The sequence below is a fragment of the Vombatus ursinus genome, unplaced genomic scaffold, assembly GCF_900497805.2.
Source record: "Vombatus ursinus unplaced genomic scaffold, bare-nosed wombat genome assembly UNPS02009835.1, whole genome shotgun sequence".
Taxonomy (NCBI): Eukaryota; Metazoa; Chordata; class Mammalia; order Diprotodontia; family Vombatidae; genus Vombatus; species Vombatus ursinus.
Genome location: NW_020949613.1, coordinates 434,665 through 454,539, shown reverse-complemented (window position 1 = coordinate 454,539; position 19,875 = coordinate 434,665). Strand labels below are relative to the sequence as shown.

Below are 19,875 nucleotides of genomic sequence, written 5' to 3'. Positions count from 1 at the left end.
GTTAAGGGTATTCCCAACTAAGATATCATTCTGGGAATTTATAGTTGTTCAGGGATTATTCCTATTCTCAGCAGTATGGGAATCTGTAAAATTGTACCTCTTCAGTATGAGGTAATTTCCCTTGTTAATTTGAAATGAACCTTTAGGCCAAGGTAACAACATATGTTTTATTGGAATGGATTTCTACACTGGAGAGGAAATGAGGCATTGTATGTAGATAGACAAGCCACTTCAGCCTCAGGAAGAACTGGTTTCTAATCTTGCCTCTGACATCTTCTGGCCGTGTGACCCCGGGCAAGGGGCTTAACTCTCTGTGTCCCAGGCAACTCTCAGACTACAAACCCCATAACTATGGCAGATGTGCTATTGATAAAAGGAATTTCCTCTCCAGGGAGCTGACTACTTAAATGAAAGCACAGGTCCATATCACTTACTTGTTTGTCCTAACTGAAAGATTTTCTATTTGATTTATGATTTCTGGGTTTTGATAATGAATTTCCTAGAGGAAGCCTTAAGCTATATCTGTAACTAGAATCACCCCACAAAATAACACCTGGAGTGAAAAAGGGAGTTATATAGGATCTCTGATACCCAGATTTGGATGACCAACTTTTACATAATGATAAAAATCATCCTAGTAGGCATTTCCCTGCACAAAGAAACTCCATCTTCACATTTTAAATATCCTATGTGGACCAGGTTAAGTTGATCAGTCCCTCCTCACCAAAGTCCCAAATGCATTTCAATCAGTTAAATAGATCCTGGCCCACCTGTCAGCATCCTGTCTTTGGGGGAAAATGGGAGGTCTGAATCCTGCCCTTCACAAGATTCTCCTCCCTCTTCTGCCCTCCCCCATCTGCCCTTTGAATCATTGGCCCTGAGAGTTTGGGCTCTTCTCATGTGTCACCAGTGGACTCAAAACTACAAAAAGGACGGCTTGTCTACCTAGGTCCTGGTCAGGCTGTTTGTTCTCTCTTGTTCTTCAGAAAACCAGGAATTGAGAATCATGGCTGCGAAGCCCAAACTATATTACTTCGATGGCAGAGGCAGAATGGAATCCGTGCGCTGGCTCCTGGCCGCTGCTGGTGTGGAGGTAGATGCTTCATTTCTTACATTTGTTCTTTTTCTTCAGACTCAGTGAATACTAGCTATACATCTTTAGGCAAACCTCCGTGCATCTCTGAGACTCGGTTTCATCATTTGTAAAATACAGTTGGATTAGGTTACCTCAGATCCCTTCTAGCTTTAACAATCTGTGATCTTGTGATCTTTGCCTATCCTGTAATGACTCTTAAAAAAAAGAGTGTTCCATGCTTTAACACAAAGAATGATACTAGTTCTGATTAATTTCAACAGCAGACAGACTATTATTGCTTACTGTTGTTATTAATTTAAAAATCCAACATTTTGGAGAATTGAAAAATATCAAGGAACAGAGGTTATATTAGTTTCTAAAGAGATTTCAACAATCCATTTTTGTGGACGTTTAAAAAACATTTAGTCAGGGTTGGGGAAGGTTCAGATTTATTATATATAAGGTCTTCCTAAAGTCTTTGTGAAGTTTCTAAACTTTTAAACATTAATAATTTAGACGAATATGCTAGAAAAAAATTTGTAATAATCTTTTAGGTGGTAATGAATTATTTTTCTCCCTTCTCTCTTATATTGGTAAATTACTTCACCTCTCTGGGGTTCAGTTTCCTCTCCTGCTAAATGAGGAGATTAGAGGAGATAATCTCCAGAGTCCCCTTTCAGCTCTACCTGCTTCCTAGGATCTGAGGGACTTCAATTCTGCTAATCATAAGACCCTACTCTGTCACAGGATGGAAAATACAATTACTTTGTGGACAGATGTGTAATGTGGTTGAACAAACTTCTTTTTAAATATTGAAAAGTTCTTTCTTTTGTACCTACAACCTAGGTTAGGCATAAAAACTCTGCAGAGGTTTTAAGAGGACCCTGGGTGTACACACATACTAGGTTAATATGTAATGGGTGTATTATTGTTATTCTAAATGAATTAACATTTTAAAAATATATTCACAATTACAATATATGAAAATTTAGCTGTTTTAATGTCTGTGTTGCAAACATCAATAAATAGAACCCACATAAACAGAAGCTCTTTGGGTGGGTCCTCAAAAATACTGCATAAAGAATGTAAAAGGGGATTCTGAGAATAAAAAGTTAGAGAAGTGTTGGATGAGAGCATCACAGAATCAGAGGTAGAGCTGGAAGGAACCTTGGAGTTCATTTAGTCCAAGGTCCTCATTTTTGCAGATGAGGAAACTGAAGCCCAGAGAAGTTAAAAGACTTGCCCAAGGTCACCCAGCTAGAAAATAGGTATCAAAGGCAGGATATGAATTCAGGTCTTTGTGACTCCTAGTCCTATGCTCTACCCATGATACCACCTAGTTGTCTTGGGTGATCTCTAAATGTTAGCACCCCCCCAGTGCTAACATTTCATGATTCCATTGCTCTGAGACTCTCACGTGTCCTTCTCCTTTCTAGTATGAAGAAGTGCTTTTCGAAACAGCTGAAGATTTTTGGAATTTAATTAAGAGTAAGTTCAAAGAGCTACTGCTGTGCTGTGCTAGTCCACGAAGATCAGGTTAACTCCCATTGCCTTGATTGAAAAGACATACAGAAAGTCTCCAAGATCCCTCGTAGCCCTACATTCTCTGATTCTATAGTTGTGAAAAAGTGTGTTATGAATTATGTCATGGACGGGGAACTACATGGAACAGTACACGTGTGTGCTTCTCTGTACCTCCACAGTAGAGTTTGAATTTCAAAACAACCACATCAGGGAAGAAAGTAAAACTTCTTTCCTCCTGAAACAAAGGGCCCTTGGCTTCTATAGAGGAATAGTGGTGGAAGTAAAGAGTTGGAGTTGGGTCATGTGATTCCATGAATTCAAGGAAAGAGTAGGCAAATGGGAGTTATTGGAGGGTTTTTGGTAGAACTAACTTGATAATTACTGTATTTCCTTGCTGTTTCCTGGACTGTAAAGTGGGGATGACATAGTACTTGCCTCCTAGAGCTGTGAGGATCAAATGAGATAATATTTTTAAAAACACTTTGCATGGTACCTGGCACATAGTAGGCACTTAATAAATGCTTATTTAACTGCCTTCACTTAAGACAGTTAGTTGGTGCAGTGGATAGCCTGCTGAACCTGGAGTCAGGAAGACCAGAGTTCAAATCTTTCCTTAAACACTTGATGTGTGATCCTGAGCAAGTCACTAAACTTTTGGTTTGTTTCCTCATCACTAAAATGATTGATGGTTGTTGTAAGGATCAAAGAAGATAATGTAAGTTCTTTGCAAACTTTAAAATATAAAGATGCTGGTGATTATTAACTGTGGGAGCCCAGGAGTCAGGAAATAGGAATGTTGCAACCTTGAGTAAGGAGAGTGAAGGGCTGGTAGACTTGACCTAGCTCAAGAAGGTGAATGGGCAATATGGCAGCCCTAGGTCTTATAATGAACCAAGTAAAAATTTAAGGCTTATACAAAGTTCTTTCTTTATAATAACATGTGCAATACAAGTAGTATAATCCCATTTTACAGATGAGAAAACTAAGGCTCAGGGAGGGTAAATGAATTCACCAGAGCAACACAACTAGTAAGTGGCAGAACCTGGATCCAAACCCAGGTCACCTGATTTTAAATCTAGTGCCCACTATACAATACTACACTACTGTGACCTAAAGAGTACCAGGAAGTCCCCATCTAGTCTCTGTTGTAGAGTAGCTCTCATACCTGAAATTCTTTGGGGGTAAATTTTAATCTATTCAGATATACTCTTGTAAAATTTAAGCACCTCTTGAAGTGGCAATGGATGTATTAATTTGTTAATACCAGGACATGAATTAGCTTTTATTCATTAAATAAGCATTTACTAAATGACTAGTATTTGAGGAGTTCTGAACTAAGTAGCTCGGGAAAATACAAAGATAAACAAAACAGAGGTCCTGCCCTCAAGAATTTTACAATCTAGTTGAGATGGAAATCTCTAAGGTCCTTTGTAGCTCTTAACCTATGATTCTATAATCTTAAGTTTTACCCCCAAATAGTACATACATAAATATTAAAACATGACTAGAACATGGTACATAAAAACAGTAGAAAGTACTGTGATATCAGAGGATCAGAGAAGACCGCCTGGAGGAAGTGGTGTTTGAGTTGGATCCCCCATGATGGGTAGAATGCCAATAGAAGGAGATAACAGGGAAGGGAATTCCAGGAGAAAGGCACAGAAGTCTGTGTATGGAGTTTGGCCAGAAATCCATGAGGAGCATAATGAAGAGGTGTCAAATTCCTGGCAAGCTGCCCTTAAGTGAAGCAGAAACCACATTAGAATGTAATTGGGAAACGTTTAAGAAAATAAATAAAAATACAACATAAATAATGTAAATTTGTGGTTTTCTAAGTCAGTATGTAGCCCACAGAGATCCTTTTCCATCTGAGTTTGACTTCACTAGGTGGCATAGTGGATAGAGTGCCAGGCCTGGAATGAGGTAGATTCCTCTTCCTAAACTCAAATCTGGCCTCAGACATTTACTAGCTGTGTGACCCTGGATAAGTCCCACGGTTAATCTTGTTTGCCTCAGTTTCCTCATCTGTAAAATGAACTGGAGAAGGAAGTGGCAAACCACTCAAGTATCTTTAACCAAGAAAACCCTAAAAAGGGTTACAAAGAGTTGGACATGACTGAAAAATGAAAAAGGAGATAGAGGCTACAAAGAGTATGAACCATGGGCAAAGTAGCTACTGGCCAAGAGACAGCTGGGAAAAGAAGTGAATCATGGATGAGGCCAATCTGCTATAGGAGACTCTTGAGGCACTGTCCAATCTGACCAAGGGCCCCAGATAAAGAGTTCTGGAGTTGAAAGGGTTAAGTGTACAAGGCATCTCCTCTGGGCCAGTGAACAAAGGCAGTTGATCCGGCCAGAAGGATGGGAAATAATGGTGATGGGATATAAGACTGGGAAGATTATGGAGGGCACTGAAGAGTTCGAATTTTTTTTAGTCTTATGGTAAATCTTTAATAAATTTTTTAAATGACAATAAAGCTCATACTCTGACAAATGTTAGTAAGTAATCTAATTACAATAGAAGTCTCTAGATAAATAAATCTGATTTGTTGTTATACTAGCACAGCATTACCCTCTTATGGTACCAAAAGGACTGTTTCAAATTCAGCAAATAAATTTTAGCCTAATGAAAATCATTCATTTCTACATATCTTACTTATAAAACTTAAACAGAAAATAATCAGATTAAATCTTTTACTTACTTACAAAATAAGCATCCAGTGAATCAAAAGGTACGGGGAAGTTTGGTTTCATATGAACCCCCAAATTATTTTTCAGGTATTTCCTTTTACTTCTTAGTCATTAAGTCTACAGGTTTAAACATTAAGTCAGTATAAATACAAAATAAACACAGTGTATGTCAGTAAAGCTACAAATGACCACCACTTAATTATTTATAAAAGGGAGAGAATATAAATGAAAAACTGATTAAAGATTTAATCATTACTACCCAAAGCAGAAATGCACTATTCTGTGGTACAGCTTTATCTCTGTAAAATCACAAATATAGCTCCTGCCTTCAGGATAGCTACTTATGCAAAAATAAAGTCTATGGTGAAAATTTTTTTTTAATTAATTAATCAATTTATTTTTAGTTTTCAACATTCATTTCCATAAGATTTTGAGTTCCAAATTTTCTCCCCATCTCGCTCCTCCCCCCACCCCAAGACAGCATGTATTCTGAATACCTCTTTCCCTAATCTGCCCTCCCTTCTATCAACTCCCCCTCCCCTTTTCTCTTATCCCCTTCCCCTTCTATTTTCCTATAGGGCAGGATAGGTTTCTATACCCCATTGCCTATACATCTTACTTTTATGGTGAAAAGTTTTGGCAATTTTATTCAACATGCTGAGATTTGTCCGCTAACTGCTCAAAAACCTGAAGAACTTCCAACATACAGTCCACTTATCATTTATCACATTTAAACAGAAGAATATTGATGTATTACACGCAAAAGCTACATTACAAAGCGGGAGTTATAGGAGTTTTTTTGTGCAAAGAAGTAACCTGATAATGTCATCCTTCCAAAAGACTAGATAGGAAGGACAGACTGGAAAAGAGAGAGACTGGAGGCATGGAGATTAAGGAGAAACATCTTGGAACAATCTAGATGGGAGCTGATGAGAACTAGGGTATGGCAGTGGGAGCTGGAGAGAGGATGGATCACTCTATCAACAAGCATTTATTAAGCATGTACTGTGTACCAGCTACTATCTGAGGCATGTCAAAGATGAAAAAAATGAAAGTCTTTTCCCTCAGGGAGGTTATATTCTTTAAAAGGAAGCAATATATACAAATATAATAATTTATATAGCACCTTAAGGCAGAGCTCTTAATAAATGCAATCCTTACAACAACACTGTAAACTCAGTGCTATTATGATCCCTATTTTACAGATGAGGAAGCTAAAGATAATAGGTTAAGTGATTTGCGCAAAGCCACATAGCTAGCAAGGGTCTGAGACAGGATTTGAAATCTAGTCTTCCTAATTTTAAGTCCAGAACACTGTTCACTGTGCCACCTATGTAAGTAAACACAGGGGAAGGCAATAAATATGTATTAAACAGGTGTTATAGCCTACTAAGGCCTCAGTTTCCTCCACTGTAAAATGAGAGAGTTGAAATAGATGATCTCTAGGGACCCTTCTGGTTCCAGGACTATTATTCCATGACCATACCCCAGTGAAAGGGAATAAGCTACTGTGTGGGACAGAGACCATCTACCCAAATTTGAATCAGTATCTTGACAAGAATTTGCAAAAAGGAAAGCTACTTTATTGGCTTTCTTGAGAAAGAACACCCCCGTGTCACCCAAAATGGCGTCAGCCAGAGAGTGCAAGAGTGCTTTGTTCAAAATAGGTTTATATAGATCCTAGCGCAATAGCCCACCCTAACCTCTTTACCGTTGGCCCATTGGCTGAGCCTCAGGGGCACAATCTATTCTCGTAAATCTTCCCCAGCACTGAAGAGAGCAAAGGAGTACAGAAATCGCAGCACGTTCCCCTTTTCTGGGCCCCATGGTTTTGACAGTCTTCTACAGGACGTCATATACTTAGAGGATGAGATAAACAGGATACGCTATAGTTCAGGAATTTCTGCCTTCACAACTAAAGAAGTGGGGGGGGTCATGTCCTGAGGGGTCTTCACTGGTGCTGGTACTCATGTACCATGACTTTTTTTTTTCCCTGTTTTTAGGTGGAAAACTAATGTATGACCAAGTGCCAATGGTTGAAATGGATGGAATGTCCATAGTACAAACCAGAGCCATCCTGAAATATATAGCTGCAAAATACAACTTGTATGGGAAGGACCTGAAGGAGAGAACAATGTACAGTAATCATTGCATGCTTATAATAGAACATAGACGCCACCTTTTTCATTTTAGGAAATTTCTTCTTAATAATTGAGATTGGCAACTGATTTGTCCTGGGTCATACGGCCAGGAGAGCTCAAAGGCAAGTTTTAACCCAGGAAATCCTGACTCCACGGCTTGCTGTTTATTCATTACAACCTCTGTCTACCAATGTAATTGTGTTGAACACTTAACTTCTTTACTGTATAAAAGCAATAATGCTCTTATAAGCATGTTATGAATACGTAAAACTTTCTAACTTCCTTTCCTTATCTGAGATGCTCTTGGACTGTGGTTGGCCTTGTAATGGGAATCTCTACCAGGTGGGAGTAGCAAAGTAGTGGGAGGTCAAAGGAGAAAAAAAAAAAACAACAAAATTCTAACTTTGTAGTAGATAGCTGACTGTAAAGTAATGATACTGGCTTTTGTAGACTACTTATCAATCAATTACTCAATAAACATTTATTAAGCATTTACTATGTGCCAGGCATGTTCTACGTTCAGAGGATACAAAAAGGCAAAAAACAGTCTATACCCTCAAAGAGCTTATATTCTAATGGATTGCTTATGGAATCTATTCCCACTAATATTTTAAGGCCCATATGCAATGGGCTGGCCCACCCACAGATACCTAGATGACTTGCTCAGGAGATAGGAAATAATAGCTTTGGAGCTCAAAAAAAAAAAATCCCAACAATAACAATTTTAAAATAATTTTACTGATTTGAAAAAGCATGAATAAAAAACAATAAATATCTTCACTACTTATTAATTCAGTGAAAGTGAAGGTGTTTTAAAAATTAGTGTCTATGTTTATTAGCTCATTATAGAGAGACCACGTTGTATAATGGAAAGCAACCCACATTGGATGAATCATCCACAAGCTTTTATTAAGCACCTACTATGTGTTAAGTGCTGTTCTAGGCTATGGGAGTACAAAAACAAAGAATGGAGATATTTTGAAACAGTTTTTATTCCCAAGGAGTTTTTTATGTTCTGGAGTCAGAAAGAAATGGATTCAAGCTCAGGCTTGGACACCACCTTTTTGACTCTTGAAAGGTTATTTAACCGCTCAGTGTCCCCTAAAAAGATAAGTGACAGGTGACTTGCCAATTTGTGCAGTTGAGGGAGTAGCCCATGCTGATGAAATCATAGGTGCCGACGAAAACACAAAACCAGAACAACTCATGCTGAATTCTGTTTTATAGTGGTGATCATGAGATTGTGAGCTCTTCTAAGGCAGGGGCTCTCTTTTGTCTCTTTTTGTATACCCAGCATCAAACACAGTCCCTGGCACAAAGTAGACGCTCAATAAATGTTGATTGATTGATTAGTTTTGTAGGTTTTCTAAACCAAGTGAAAATATCCTTTAAAACAGAGGTTGATTTTTTTTTTTTAAGCTTTGAATCAAGCATTTTTCCATTCTAAAGAAGATGCTAGCTGCCAATCTGTAGAGGGACCATTTTCCGAATCTGGGATCTAACATATCCATTTTTGATTAGACAGAGTTCTTATCCTGGTGTTTATGACCTTCTTTATTTAAATATTTTGATAATTATATTCCATTTAATTGGTTTCCTTTGTAATCTTTGTATTTTGTTTTATGCATTTAAAATATTATTCTCAGAAAGGATACATAGGCTTAACTAGATTGCTAATGAGGTTCATGACACAATAAAAAAAGATTAAAAATCTCTAGAATAGAGGAAAAGCAGAGAGTGTTCAACATAATAGGATCATAGATGTAGAGCTGTTAGAAATCATCTCGTCCAACTGAGATGGAAACTGAGGTTCAAAGGAGTCAATTATCCTGTTCAATTTGAATTGCCAGTGATGACTGCTTTTCAAATGAATAGATCTGTTTCAGGAGAGAGTCAAGAATTTTAAACTAATTCCTTTTCGGTAGGTAGGTCTATTCTTCAAGGTAAGGCAAGTACTCAAAGCTTCTCTAAGAGGACTTTGGGCAAGTCCCTGGTAGCACAAATGTTATAATTTACGTGTGACCTAGTATTTCATTGGCAGAGGGAATTCCAGTAAGAAAACCCTTTCTAACAATATAAGTCAGCAACAACTATGACTTAGAGTCTTAGAGAGTTGCTTTCAGTGACTTTTTTAGAGTCATGCAGTCAGTATGTGTCAGAGATGGCACCTGAACATGAATGTCCCAGTTCCAAGGCTGGCTCCATAATATGGGATTCTTAACTTGGAGTCCATGAACTTGTTTTTTGTTTTTTTTTTTAATTTGATAACTCTGTTTCATCACAATTGGTTTGCTTTATAATTTTATGTGTTTTATTTTATGCATTCAAAGTATTCTGAGAAAGGGTCCATAGGCTTAACCAAAAAGGGTCCTAAAGTGGCTTTTGACACATAAAAGGCTAAGGATCCTTATTCTTTACTTCTCCATGATGAATCTTAAAATCTATCTTATAATGATGAATGAATAGCTCATGTATGGCATCTTTCATTGGTATGTCCTAACAACACTTTATACTTTTAAAAGTATGTTCATGGACAAGATTTCATTTTATCCTGACATTCATTCTGCAATGTAGACAGAATTACAATTCCCGTTGTACGAGATCACTAAAGCACAGGGAGGAGAAATGGCCCAGAAATGGACCAAAGTCACTGGGTTATTTTGTGCCAACACTGGGATTAGATATCACATTTCCAGAGAATCCCAGAATTTTAGAACCAAACTATATCTCTGCAATCATCTAGTCCATCTAAGATTTCAAAATCTGAGCCAATGTTCTTTTTATAGTTCCATTTGTACTACAAAAGCAACATTTTTCCCCCGTTCACTCTGGAGAAGGGATTATTGGTGTTGGCAAAGGTGAATTGATGAAATACCTTTTGTCCCAACAAAGGGGTCCTGGGACTGAAAAAAACCAGAAACCATATGCCTAGAATGTATTTCCTCCTCACTTCCACCTCTTAAGACTCTCAACTTCCTTCAAGGCTCAGTTCCTAGGCCACCTCCTATGGGAAATGTTTCATGATTTCCTTAGTAAGTACTTCTCTCTCCTTCATCAAGTTATCCTCATATATCCCCCAAGGACACTTTAGGCTCCTTGAGGGGGGGGACTATTTCATTTGTGTCTTTATATCCTTAGGTCTACCACACAACCTTATACACGCTTCACATAGCTGCCAAAGAAAGAAAACTGTATCTTGAGTTGGAAGATCTGAGTTCAAATCTCACCTCTGATGCATACTACCTGTATGATCTTTTGTAATTACCCTGGTTCTCTGTTTCCTTATCTATAAAATGGAGGAAGGTTGGACTAATTGGCTTTTGAGGTCCATTCTAAATCTACATCTATGATCCTATATTGTTGTTCTTCAGTCATTTCAATTGTGTCCAACTGTTTGTGACCTCCATTTGAGGTTTCCTTGGCAAAGATACTGGTGTGGTTTGCCATTTCCTTCTCCAGCTCATTTTACAGATGAGGAAACTGAGGCAAACAGAGTAAGTGACTTGTCCAGGGTCACACAACTTTTAAATATCTGAGACTGAATTTGAACTCAGGTCTTCCTGACTCCAGGCATGGCACTCTATTCAATGAGACACCTAGCTGCCTTATGACTTGAGTTCCAGTCTTACCTCTGAAGTATACTATTTGTGTGACCATTTTTGGTTACTCTGGTCCTTAGTTTCCTTATCTGTAAAATGAGGTGGTTTGACTCATTAGCTTTTGAGGTCTCTTCCAACTCTCTGTCAATGATCATATGACTTAAGTTCAAAACTCACATCTGAGGCTTACTATTTGCATGACCCTAGACAAATCATTGAACATCCCTGAATCTCAGTTTTCTCATCTGTAAAATGAGGAGTATACTAAGTGGCTTTTGAGGTCCCTCTAGTTCTAAATCTGTAATCCTATATTTTTAGAGCACAGGTATGACCATATTTTAAAAAAGAATAAAAAACATCTGTATGGTGACCAACAAGATGCCAAATCAGACATTTTCTCTGGTCCCCACTAACTCTCAAACCCCCTCTCAAAAGAGCAACTGTGTGCCAGAGGTAGAGTAATACAGTTGAATCTACAGGAAAAAAACATGAGATGCCCAGCAAGGTAACAGCCTCATGAATGAACACCAGGCAACACTAATCCTTAAAACATTCTCTAAGCACCTCTCTATGAGCTATAAGCCATCACAAAACAATCCATTGGTTTATGCCTTGGACCTGCACAAGGACTCTCCTCCTATTGCAAGCTCTCTGAGCACACATCCCACCTCCAGCTGCCATTGGTACAAGCATTGATTCTGCCTAGCTATGTGAAGAGGAAGTGGGTTGGGGAAAGGAATCAGGCTTCCTTCTGCCTGAGGCAGTCCTGAAGGAACCTCATTACTACAGAGGCTGTATAGAATACCTACCCCACCCTACCTAACACCAAAAAAGTAGTAGTAGGTGATGCAGTCCTGTTAGAGGAAGAAAGAACCATGGAAGGAACTAGGTTAAGGGGCCAAGGTGTTTGCTTGTGCCAGGTCTAAACGGAAGGGGAGTGAAACACAACTAAAACAGTTAAGTCCAACCCAGAAGTTATGTAGGCTAGGGACCCAGGCCCTAGCCTGGGAAAAGTATATCCTTCAACATGAGAAGAGATTGAGGCAGATTTGCAGTATAGCCCTGGGAATATACTTACAAAAAAGGGAGAGTTTCAAGAAGTAATAGGGCTCAAAGGGAAAAAAGGCTAAAATTACTGATAATTTCAAGGAGATGAAATTTAAAACCCTAAAACACAAGCAGATAAATCAACAGAGAAAATATACAAATTAGAAGGAAGGATAAGTACTAAATTCTCCAAAAGATGACCAAGTTCTACAAATACTACAAGACAAAGAAAATTGGACCTGCTCAAAAGTCTCCAGTGGTTCCCTAACTCTAGATAAAATACAAACTTTTCTGTTTTATGTTCATAGCCACTCAAAACTGGAGTTAAACTCCAGGCTGTAACTTTCTAGTTTTCTCACATATTACTCACTTTTACACACTCTACCTTCCAGCCTAATTTGTCTTCTTGCTGCTTCAAACACAGTATTAAGGCTCCAGTCTTTGCCTCTGCAAAAGCACCCTGGTGCCCATGTCTGGAATGCACTCCCTCTTTACCTCTGCCTCTTAGAATTCTGAGATCCCTTTCAAGGTCAGCTCAAGGGTCCCTTCCTATAAGAGACCTTATTTGACTTTCCTCATTTCCCATCTCCCCTCCAATTATTTTGTGTTTATTGTATAGAAACTCTTCATTTACCTATATGTTCATATCTTATTTCCCACAATAGGATATAAATTCTTTGAACAGAAGGACTGTTTCTTTTTGTCTTTATCTCCCTAGCATAGTACCTGGAACATAGTAGGTAATTAGTAAATGCTTATCACATATACATAAAAGGGACTTAATTAGTGTTTATTGGCTTGAGTGAATTGGAACCATTGTTCTAAGTGACAAAGTTGGTAGTCCTGCAGGGGCCACCTTGAACCTCTTTTCCTATAGGAATTGTCTCTACTTTTGAAACCACTTTATTATTGCCACTCAATTAATAGAGTTAATTTTAACCTTTCTTTGTCCAGTTGACCATTTCCTAGCTCATTCCAATACTGTATATTTATTGAGCATTAATTATGCTCTCTATGTTAATTAAGTGTGGAAATTTACATTTTTGAGGTCTATATTTCTTAACATTCCTTGGGTATAAGCATTCTTTTCAAGAAAAAATACCAACAACTTTGATTTTAGGTAGTGGGACCTATCTTTTAGGGAGAAACAAAGTGAAGTGTGAAATAATAAATGACAGGATCAGAGACTTAGAGCAGGAAGAGCCCTTAGGAGTCTTCTAGTGGAAACACTTCCTTTTACAGATGAGGAAACTGAGGCACAGAAATTTTAAGTGACTCAGTCAACATCACACAGATAGTAAGTGACATATCTAGGATGTATGTTAGACCTAGACTCAGAGTGGTGAGGTGGTGCAGTGGATAGAGTGCTGGCCCTGGAGGAAGGAAGACTCATCTTCCTGAGTTCAAATCTGACCTCAGACACTTATAGCTGTGACAAGTCACTTAGCCCTGTTTGCCTCAGTTCCTCATCTGTAAAGTAAGCTGGAGAAGGAAATGGCAAATCCACTCCAGTATCTCTCCCAATAAAACCCCAAATGCAGTCACAAAGAGTCAGACATGACTGAACAACAATAATAACAGGAAGACTAGGTTAAAGCCTTGTGCCTGAGACATTCTAGCTGTGTGACCCTGAGCAAGTCATTCTCTGAACCTCAGTTTTCTCAGCTCTAAAATGGGGATAATAATACCTGTAGGACCTAGCTCACAGTGTTGAAAGGCTCAAATGAAATCATGTGGGTAAAGTGCTTTTCAAATTTTAAAGCCTTTTCTCTCTCTGTCAGTTATTATTAAATGCTTTTTCAGTCATTTCCCCTAGTTCTCATATTTTTATTTGTGCCACTTTTCTTTTCCAGTATTGACATGTATGTGGAAGGGATGAGGGACCTGAATGACATGATTATGTTGTTCCCATTTTCTTTGCCTGAAGAAAAACAAAAGATTCTCAACTACATCCTGGAGAGGGCCACTCAAAGATTCTTCCCAGTGTATGAGAAGGTACGGAACAATGCGACAGTGATCTGCCTCTACATAGTCTGACATTACAAGCCCCTTCTCTATTCATTCTGAGCAAATACGTGACAATGCAGAAGCATTGGAGGCCCCATGGTATGGAAGAAAGACCACTGGCTCTGTAGACACATGATCTGAATTCAGATCCTGCCTCTGCCACTTACTACTTGTGAAAATGTGGGCATATCACTTTCTAACCCTGGATCTCAGTTTCCTAAGCTTTACAAAGTAAGGCAGCAACCTATAGTGGATAAAGTGCTGGACTTGGTGTCAGGAAGACAGATCTTGGTTTAAATCCTTGATTTGATAAAAAAAGGCAAAAAAAATAAGGTCTCTCTCTCAAGAATTTTGGTTTAATGGAGGAGACAACACATAAACAACTACATCCAAACAAGTTATAGAGTCATTTACCAGCTTTGTGACCCTGGACAAGTCACTTGTCCTATCTGGGCCTCAGTTTCTTCATCTGTAAAATGAAGGAGCTGGACATAATGACCCCTAAGGTCACTTGTAGCTCATAATCTATGATCCTGTGAATTCATAAAGAGCTAGAACTAGTAAAAATAAGATAGGCCGCCACCTAGAACTCAACACCAGGGGATGCAATGAAGGGCACTTAATATTTGTTTTTAACGTTGAAAAATTATATGGCTAGTCCTGGCACTGATCTCTTTGAGTTCTTATGCACCTTTCTAGACTGATAAATGAAGGAAGGGCTGGTGACAAAGCTCCATGAGTTCTTTCCATAAAAATGAATTTTTCTGAACCTGTGTACAAAGTTGGTACAATCTAATCCTTTTGGGATGAAGACTTACTAAATCATTTAATAAACACATTCAATTACATCAGAAGACCCAATAGCATCAACCTCTCCACAAGCATTTATTAAAGAGCCAATGGTATACCAGGGACTGTGCGCAGCACTGAGGACACAAAGGCAAAATGAAATAGACCCTGCCTTCAAGGGGCTTACATTTTTTATATCTAAAAGCGTGTGTGTGAGTGTGTGTGTGTATGGGTATATGTATATACACACTAATAAGTACAATGTAATTTGGGGGGAAGATATTATTGACTGGGGGGAGGGGCTGTCAAGATGGTCATCATGTAGGAGGTGATTTTTGAGATGACCTTTGAAGGAAACTCAGGACTTTATGAAGGCTGAGATAAAGAGTGAGTGCATTCTAGGCTTGGGGGCCAAACTGTGCAAACTTTTGTAATCAGGACATGGGATGCCTTGTGTGAGGAATAGGAAGAAGGCCATTTTGTCTGTACTTTAGACTGTGTGAATGGGAGAAATATAAAATGAAGGCTAGCAAGGAAGGCTGGAGTCAGGTTGGGAAAAGCTTTAAATCCTATAATAACAGTATCTTACATTTATCGAACGCTTTATGATTATCAAATAGTTTACAAGTGTTATTTAACCTGATCCTCACAACAACCCTGTTGGTAAGCAATGAGAGTATCACCTACATTTTATGGATGATGAAATGGAGTCTTAGAGAAGTGCAGTGACTTGCCCAAGGTAACACAGTAAGTGGCAAAGCTAGGAGAATCAAGGTCCTTCTGATTCCAAGTTGAGAATTTTGTCCATAAGACATCTCTAGTAAGTTATTAGACTGTGAGTTTACAGATCATCGTTTTACTGGAATGTGGGAGGAAACAAAATATAACACTAGATTTGAGATCTGAAATCTAGGTTCTAATTCTAGCTCTGCTATTTTCTACCTTTATACTTTGGGCAAATCCCTTTAACCTCAGTGGGCTCCTTTTCTCCACCTGAAAAAGAAGGGGGTTGGACTAGGTGATCTCCAGGTATCTTGCACAATTTAATCCTATATATAACTCTGAGTGGCAATGAAGTGCATGTTTTGCATGAGTCTTCAATATGCTTTCAACATATACACTGTGCATTACATTTATTTATGTATGTTACAGTATTTTCCTCCTGATATATTATAAGCTCCTTGATGACAGAAATTAGATTATTTTTTGCCTTTTTATCCCTATCACCTTACTCAATGCTATATGCATTGTTGTTCTTGTTCAGTAGCTTTCAGTTGTGTCTGATTCTTCATGACCCCATGTGGGACTTTCTTGGCAAAGATACTGGAGTGATTTTGTCATTTTCTTCTTCAGCTCATTTTACAGATGAGGAAACTGAGTCAAACAGGCTTAAATGACTTTCCCAGGGTCACATAACTAGTAAACAGCTGAGGCAGTATTTGAATTCCAGAAAATGAGTCTTCCTCACTCCAGGCCTGACACTCTATTCAATGTGCCACCTAGGTGCCATGCATATAGGAAGTATTTAATGAATGTGTTAATTTGTTGAATAATATCTGAAACAGAAAAATCTCTTGTACCAAATTTGTTACACAAATTGCCTAGATCTCTGTCACAATGGAGAAGAAATGTATCCATGGGTCTCTCAGTTTCAGTTTGTGATGACAGATAATTCAGAGACTCCATCACAGGAGAAAATCTATTTTAAAATAGTTGGGGTTTTGGTACTTGGTAGAAAAAAAAAAAAAGGTGTTTGTCTTCCTTCTGAGACAATTCTGAAATTTTCCTGTCTATAGCTTGTTTGTATGTAGTTATTTATGTGTTGTCTCCTCCATTAGACTGAGAACCTTGAGAGAGGAACCTTTTTTTTTTTACCACCCTACTTTATATGCTCACTACTTAACACAGACCCTAATATACAGAAGGTGTTTAATAAATGTTTGTTTCCTGAATACCTAACAAGGTAGAAATAAAATTGCTCTCTATCTCCTTCTGTACATTTTGGTTCTTTCCATTAGAATACAAGTAACTATCCTACATTGCCATGCCTTCTTTCCTTTCTCTCCTTGTTACTGGTCCTACAGGCATTAAAAGACCATGGGAAAAATTACCTTGTTGGCAACCAGTTGAGCTGGGCAGATGTACAGCTTCTGGAAGTCATCCTAATGGTTGAAGAACTCAAGTCTGGAGTTCTCTCTGTGTTCCCTAAGGTTCAGGTAATTCCATCAAAAGTGGTCACCATTGGGGGCAGCTAGGGGGTGCCGTGAATAGAGCACCAGCCCTGAAGTCAGGAGGACCTGAGTTCAAATCCATCCTCAGACCAAACACTTGACACATACTAGCTGTGTGACCTTGGGCAAGTCACTTAACCCCAATTGCCTCACAAAAAAAATAAGTGGTCACCATTTATTTTGTACATACCCATTGCTTAACATGTTGTCTTGCCCTTTAGATGTAAGCTCCATGAGGGCAGGGATGGTTTTTGTTTTTTCTTTTTATCTCCAGAGTTTAGTGTAGTGCCTAGAACACAATGAATGATTAATACAGGCTTACTAATTACCTGACTTAAAAGATCTGAGATTTCCCTTGAGTGGGTCCTTTCTCTACTGACCCTAACTCTATTTATCTCCCAAAGCTTCCTTCATAGATGGTCTTCCTGGGCTGCTGTGGCCCAAAACAGTCATCAATTGTTGAGTACCCTTCTGCTAAGGAGTCTTAATGAATTTAGCTGAATGTGTTTTCAGATGGTGGGCAAACAGCCCAGGGCCAGGCCCAAAGCTCAAAGTCTTTCCAGCTTGGTGGGACCACCTAAAACTTTCATTTGACTAGTATAGCTTTTGAGAATTATTGGTCTCCTCCACAACACTTTGAGCAAACAGAGGAGGATTTTAATGGAAGCCATGCTAGAACAGGGCCCTAAATTGGATAAATTCATCAATTTATTCACTAATAAATCAATAGTTAGCACCTATTATGCACAAAATATACTAGTGTACTGTACAAAATGTACTGTACTAGTCTCTGGGAGTAGAGGTAGGGAAACATAAAAATGAATGCCATGATCTTTGCCCTCCCGGGGCTTACAATCTATCAAATTTTGCTAAAGCTTTCCTTTTTGATTTCCTATTGTGTGGGACAAAAGACCACCTACCCAAATTTGAATCAGAGTCTTGACAAGAATTGCAAAAAGGAAAGTTGCTTTATTGGCTTTCTCAAGAAAAGACACCCCTGTGTCGCCCAAAATGGCGTCAGCCAGAGAGCGCAAGAGTGCTTTGTTCAAAATAGGTTTATATAGATCCTAGCGTAATACCCCATCCTGACCCTCTCCCTTTGGCCCATTGGCTGAGCCTCAGGGGCACAATCTTTTCTCATAAATCTTCCCCAGCACTGAAGAGAACAAAGGAGTACAGTAACCGCAACAGGTTCCACTCCGTTTTGGGGCCTTATGACTTCAGTCTACTACCCAAGGTCATGTAACTAGAGGATGAGATAAACAGAATACATTATAGTTCAGGAATTTCTGCTTATACAACTAAAGAAAAAAAAAAGGGGGGGAGTCATGTCCTGAGGGGTCTTCACTGATACTGGTACCCACATACCACTTACTATGTAGCTGTTTTTATTGTGGGGAAGGGTGCTTTGAGGCTACCATTCATTAATGTAGCAAAGTCCTGTTGGGCAAACTCAACCCAACAATGAAATTCAACACTAACTCTATAGCTTACAATCATAGAAGCCTGTCTGGTAGTAATAAGAGGTTACGTGACTTACTCTGAGTCACACAGCTAGTATGTGATAGAGGCAAGACATGAACCCACATCTTTAATTATGGAGGCTAATTGGTGCTCCATCTACTACTTTAAGTTGCCACTTCAATTTGGCTTTTAACAAGTCTATATAAACAGTTAAGGAGAACAAAAACCATGTGGTATATACATTTTGAAAAGAGAAAGCTATTTCTTAATATATTACATTATATAAGTGAAAAGTGGGCCTTACACATTTGCAGAGCAGGGAGTTCCTAAGGACTTTCAAATGTTACTGTCCACAGGGTGAATATGCTTGCCATAGCTTTCCCCCAGGATAAAATAGTTTCCAAAGGTTCTTAGCAAGAGCAGCCCTGGGGCTCTGCTCCAATGTGCAAAGCTAATTGCTTCATTTACAGGTGATGTCATCTTTTTTTTTCCATTTTAGGAGTTCAAAGCTAGAGTCAGCAAACTCCCCAGGATTCAGAAATTCCTTCAGCCTGGTAGTCCAAGAAAGCCACCAATGGATGATGCAAGTTTGGAAGCTGTAAAGAAGATATTCAAGATGGATAAAAGCTTGTTTCTTCAACACGTGAATATTCAGATCAAATAAAGAGTTCTAAAGACCTCAGTTAATGTTTTAATTTCCATCATTCCCACAGAAATACTAGGATGTGTTCCTGTGACATTCCTAGGTTCAATAACTAGCAAATATGATTCCTCCCTATAGAGCTCATTGGAAATCAGAAAACCTAATCTTTACATTGCTTATTATAAAACTTCATTTAATGAGAACCTCACCTTACTCAGGATTGCAGAATCATAATGTTCTCTTTTCTATTCCAAATTTAATAAATAGCTAAATTTAGAGCCAGAAGGGTCCTTCGAGGTTGTTGAGGGTCACTCCCACCCCCACACCAGTGCTTTTCACTTGAACAATCATTGAAGTCCAGAGGAGTTAAGTGATGCATTCCAAGATCACACAAATGGTCAATGGTAGAACAGGGATTCACCCTCAGGTCAACTATAAAATATGGATAATAATATCACTTACTTCCTAGAATTGTTGTGAGGATCATATGAAATAATATTTGTAAAATTCTTAGCATAATGCCTGGCACATAGTAGGTGCTCAAGAAATGCCTGTTCCCTTCCCTGACACCCCCATTCCAAATTCAACACTACTTCCACTGTTATGCTCCTTCCCCTTCAATTAATTCAAAATTTTCTGCATTCTACTTTTGAGAGAAAGTTGT

General features: G+C 38.6%; 1 protein-coding gene across 3 annotated transcripts; it reads left to right on the top strand.

Annotated features, from left to right (window-relative positions):
- Positions 1 to 890: 890 nt before the first annotated feature.
- Positions 891 to 19,250, top strand: LOC114036497 (glutathione S-transferase-like). 3 transcript variants are annotated; one of them, XM_027852988.1, is made up of 6 exons: positions 896 to 1,093; positions 2,512 to 2,563; positions 7,294 to 7,426; positions 13,931 to 14,072; positions 16,958 to 17,089; positions 19,068 to 19,250. In XM_027852988.1, exons 1-6 carry the CDS (start codon positions 1,007 to 1,009, stop codon positions 19,230 to 19,232), a joined length of 711 nt encoding a protein of 236 aa, XP_027708789.1. In that variant the 5' UTR covers positions 896 to 1,006; the 3' UTR covers positions 19,233 to 19,250. The 3 variants fall into 3 exon arrangements, with proteins under 3 accessions (XP_027708790.1, XP_027708791.1, XP_027708789.1); XM_027852989.1 differs by lacking the exon at positions 16,958 to 17,089 and having other exon boundaries at positions 891 to 1,093; XM_027852990.1 differs by lacking the exon at positions 2,512 to 2,563 and having other exon boundaries at positions 892 to 1,093.
- The last annotated feature ends 625 nt before the right edge of the window (positions 19,251 to 19,875 follow it).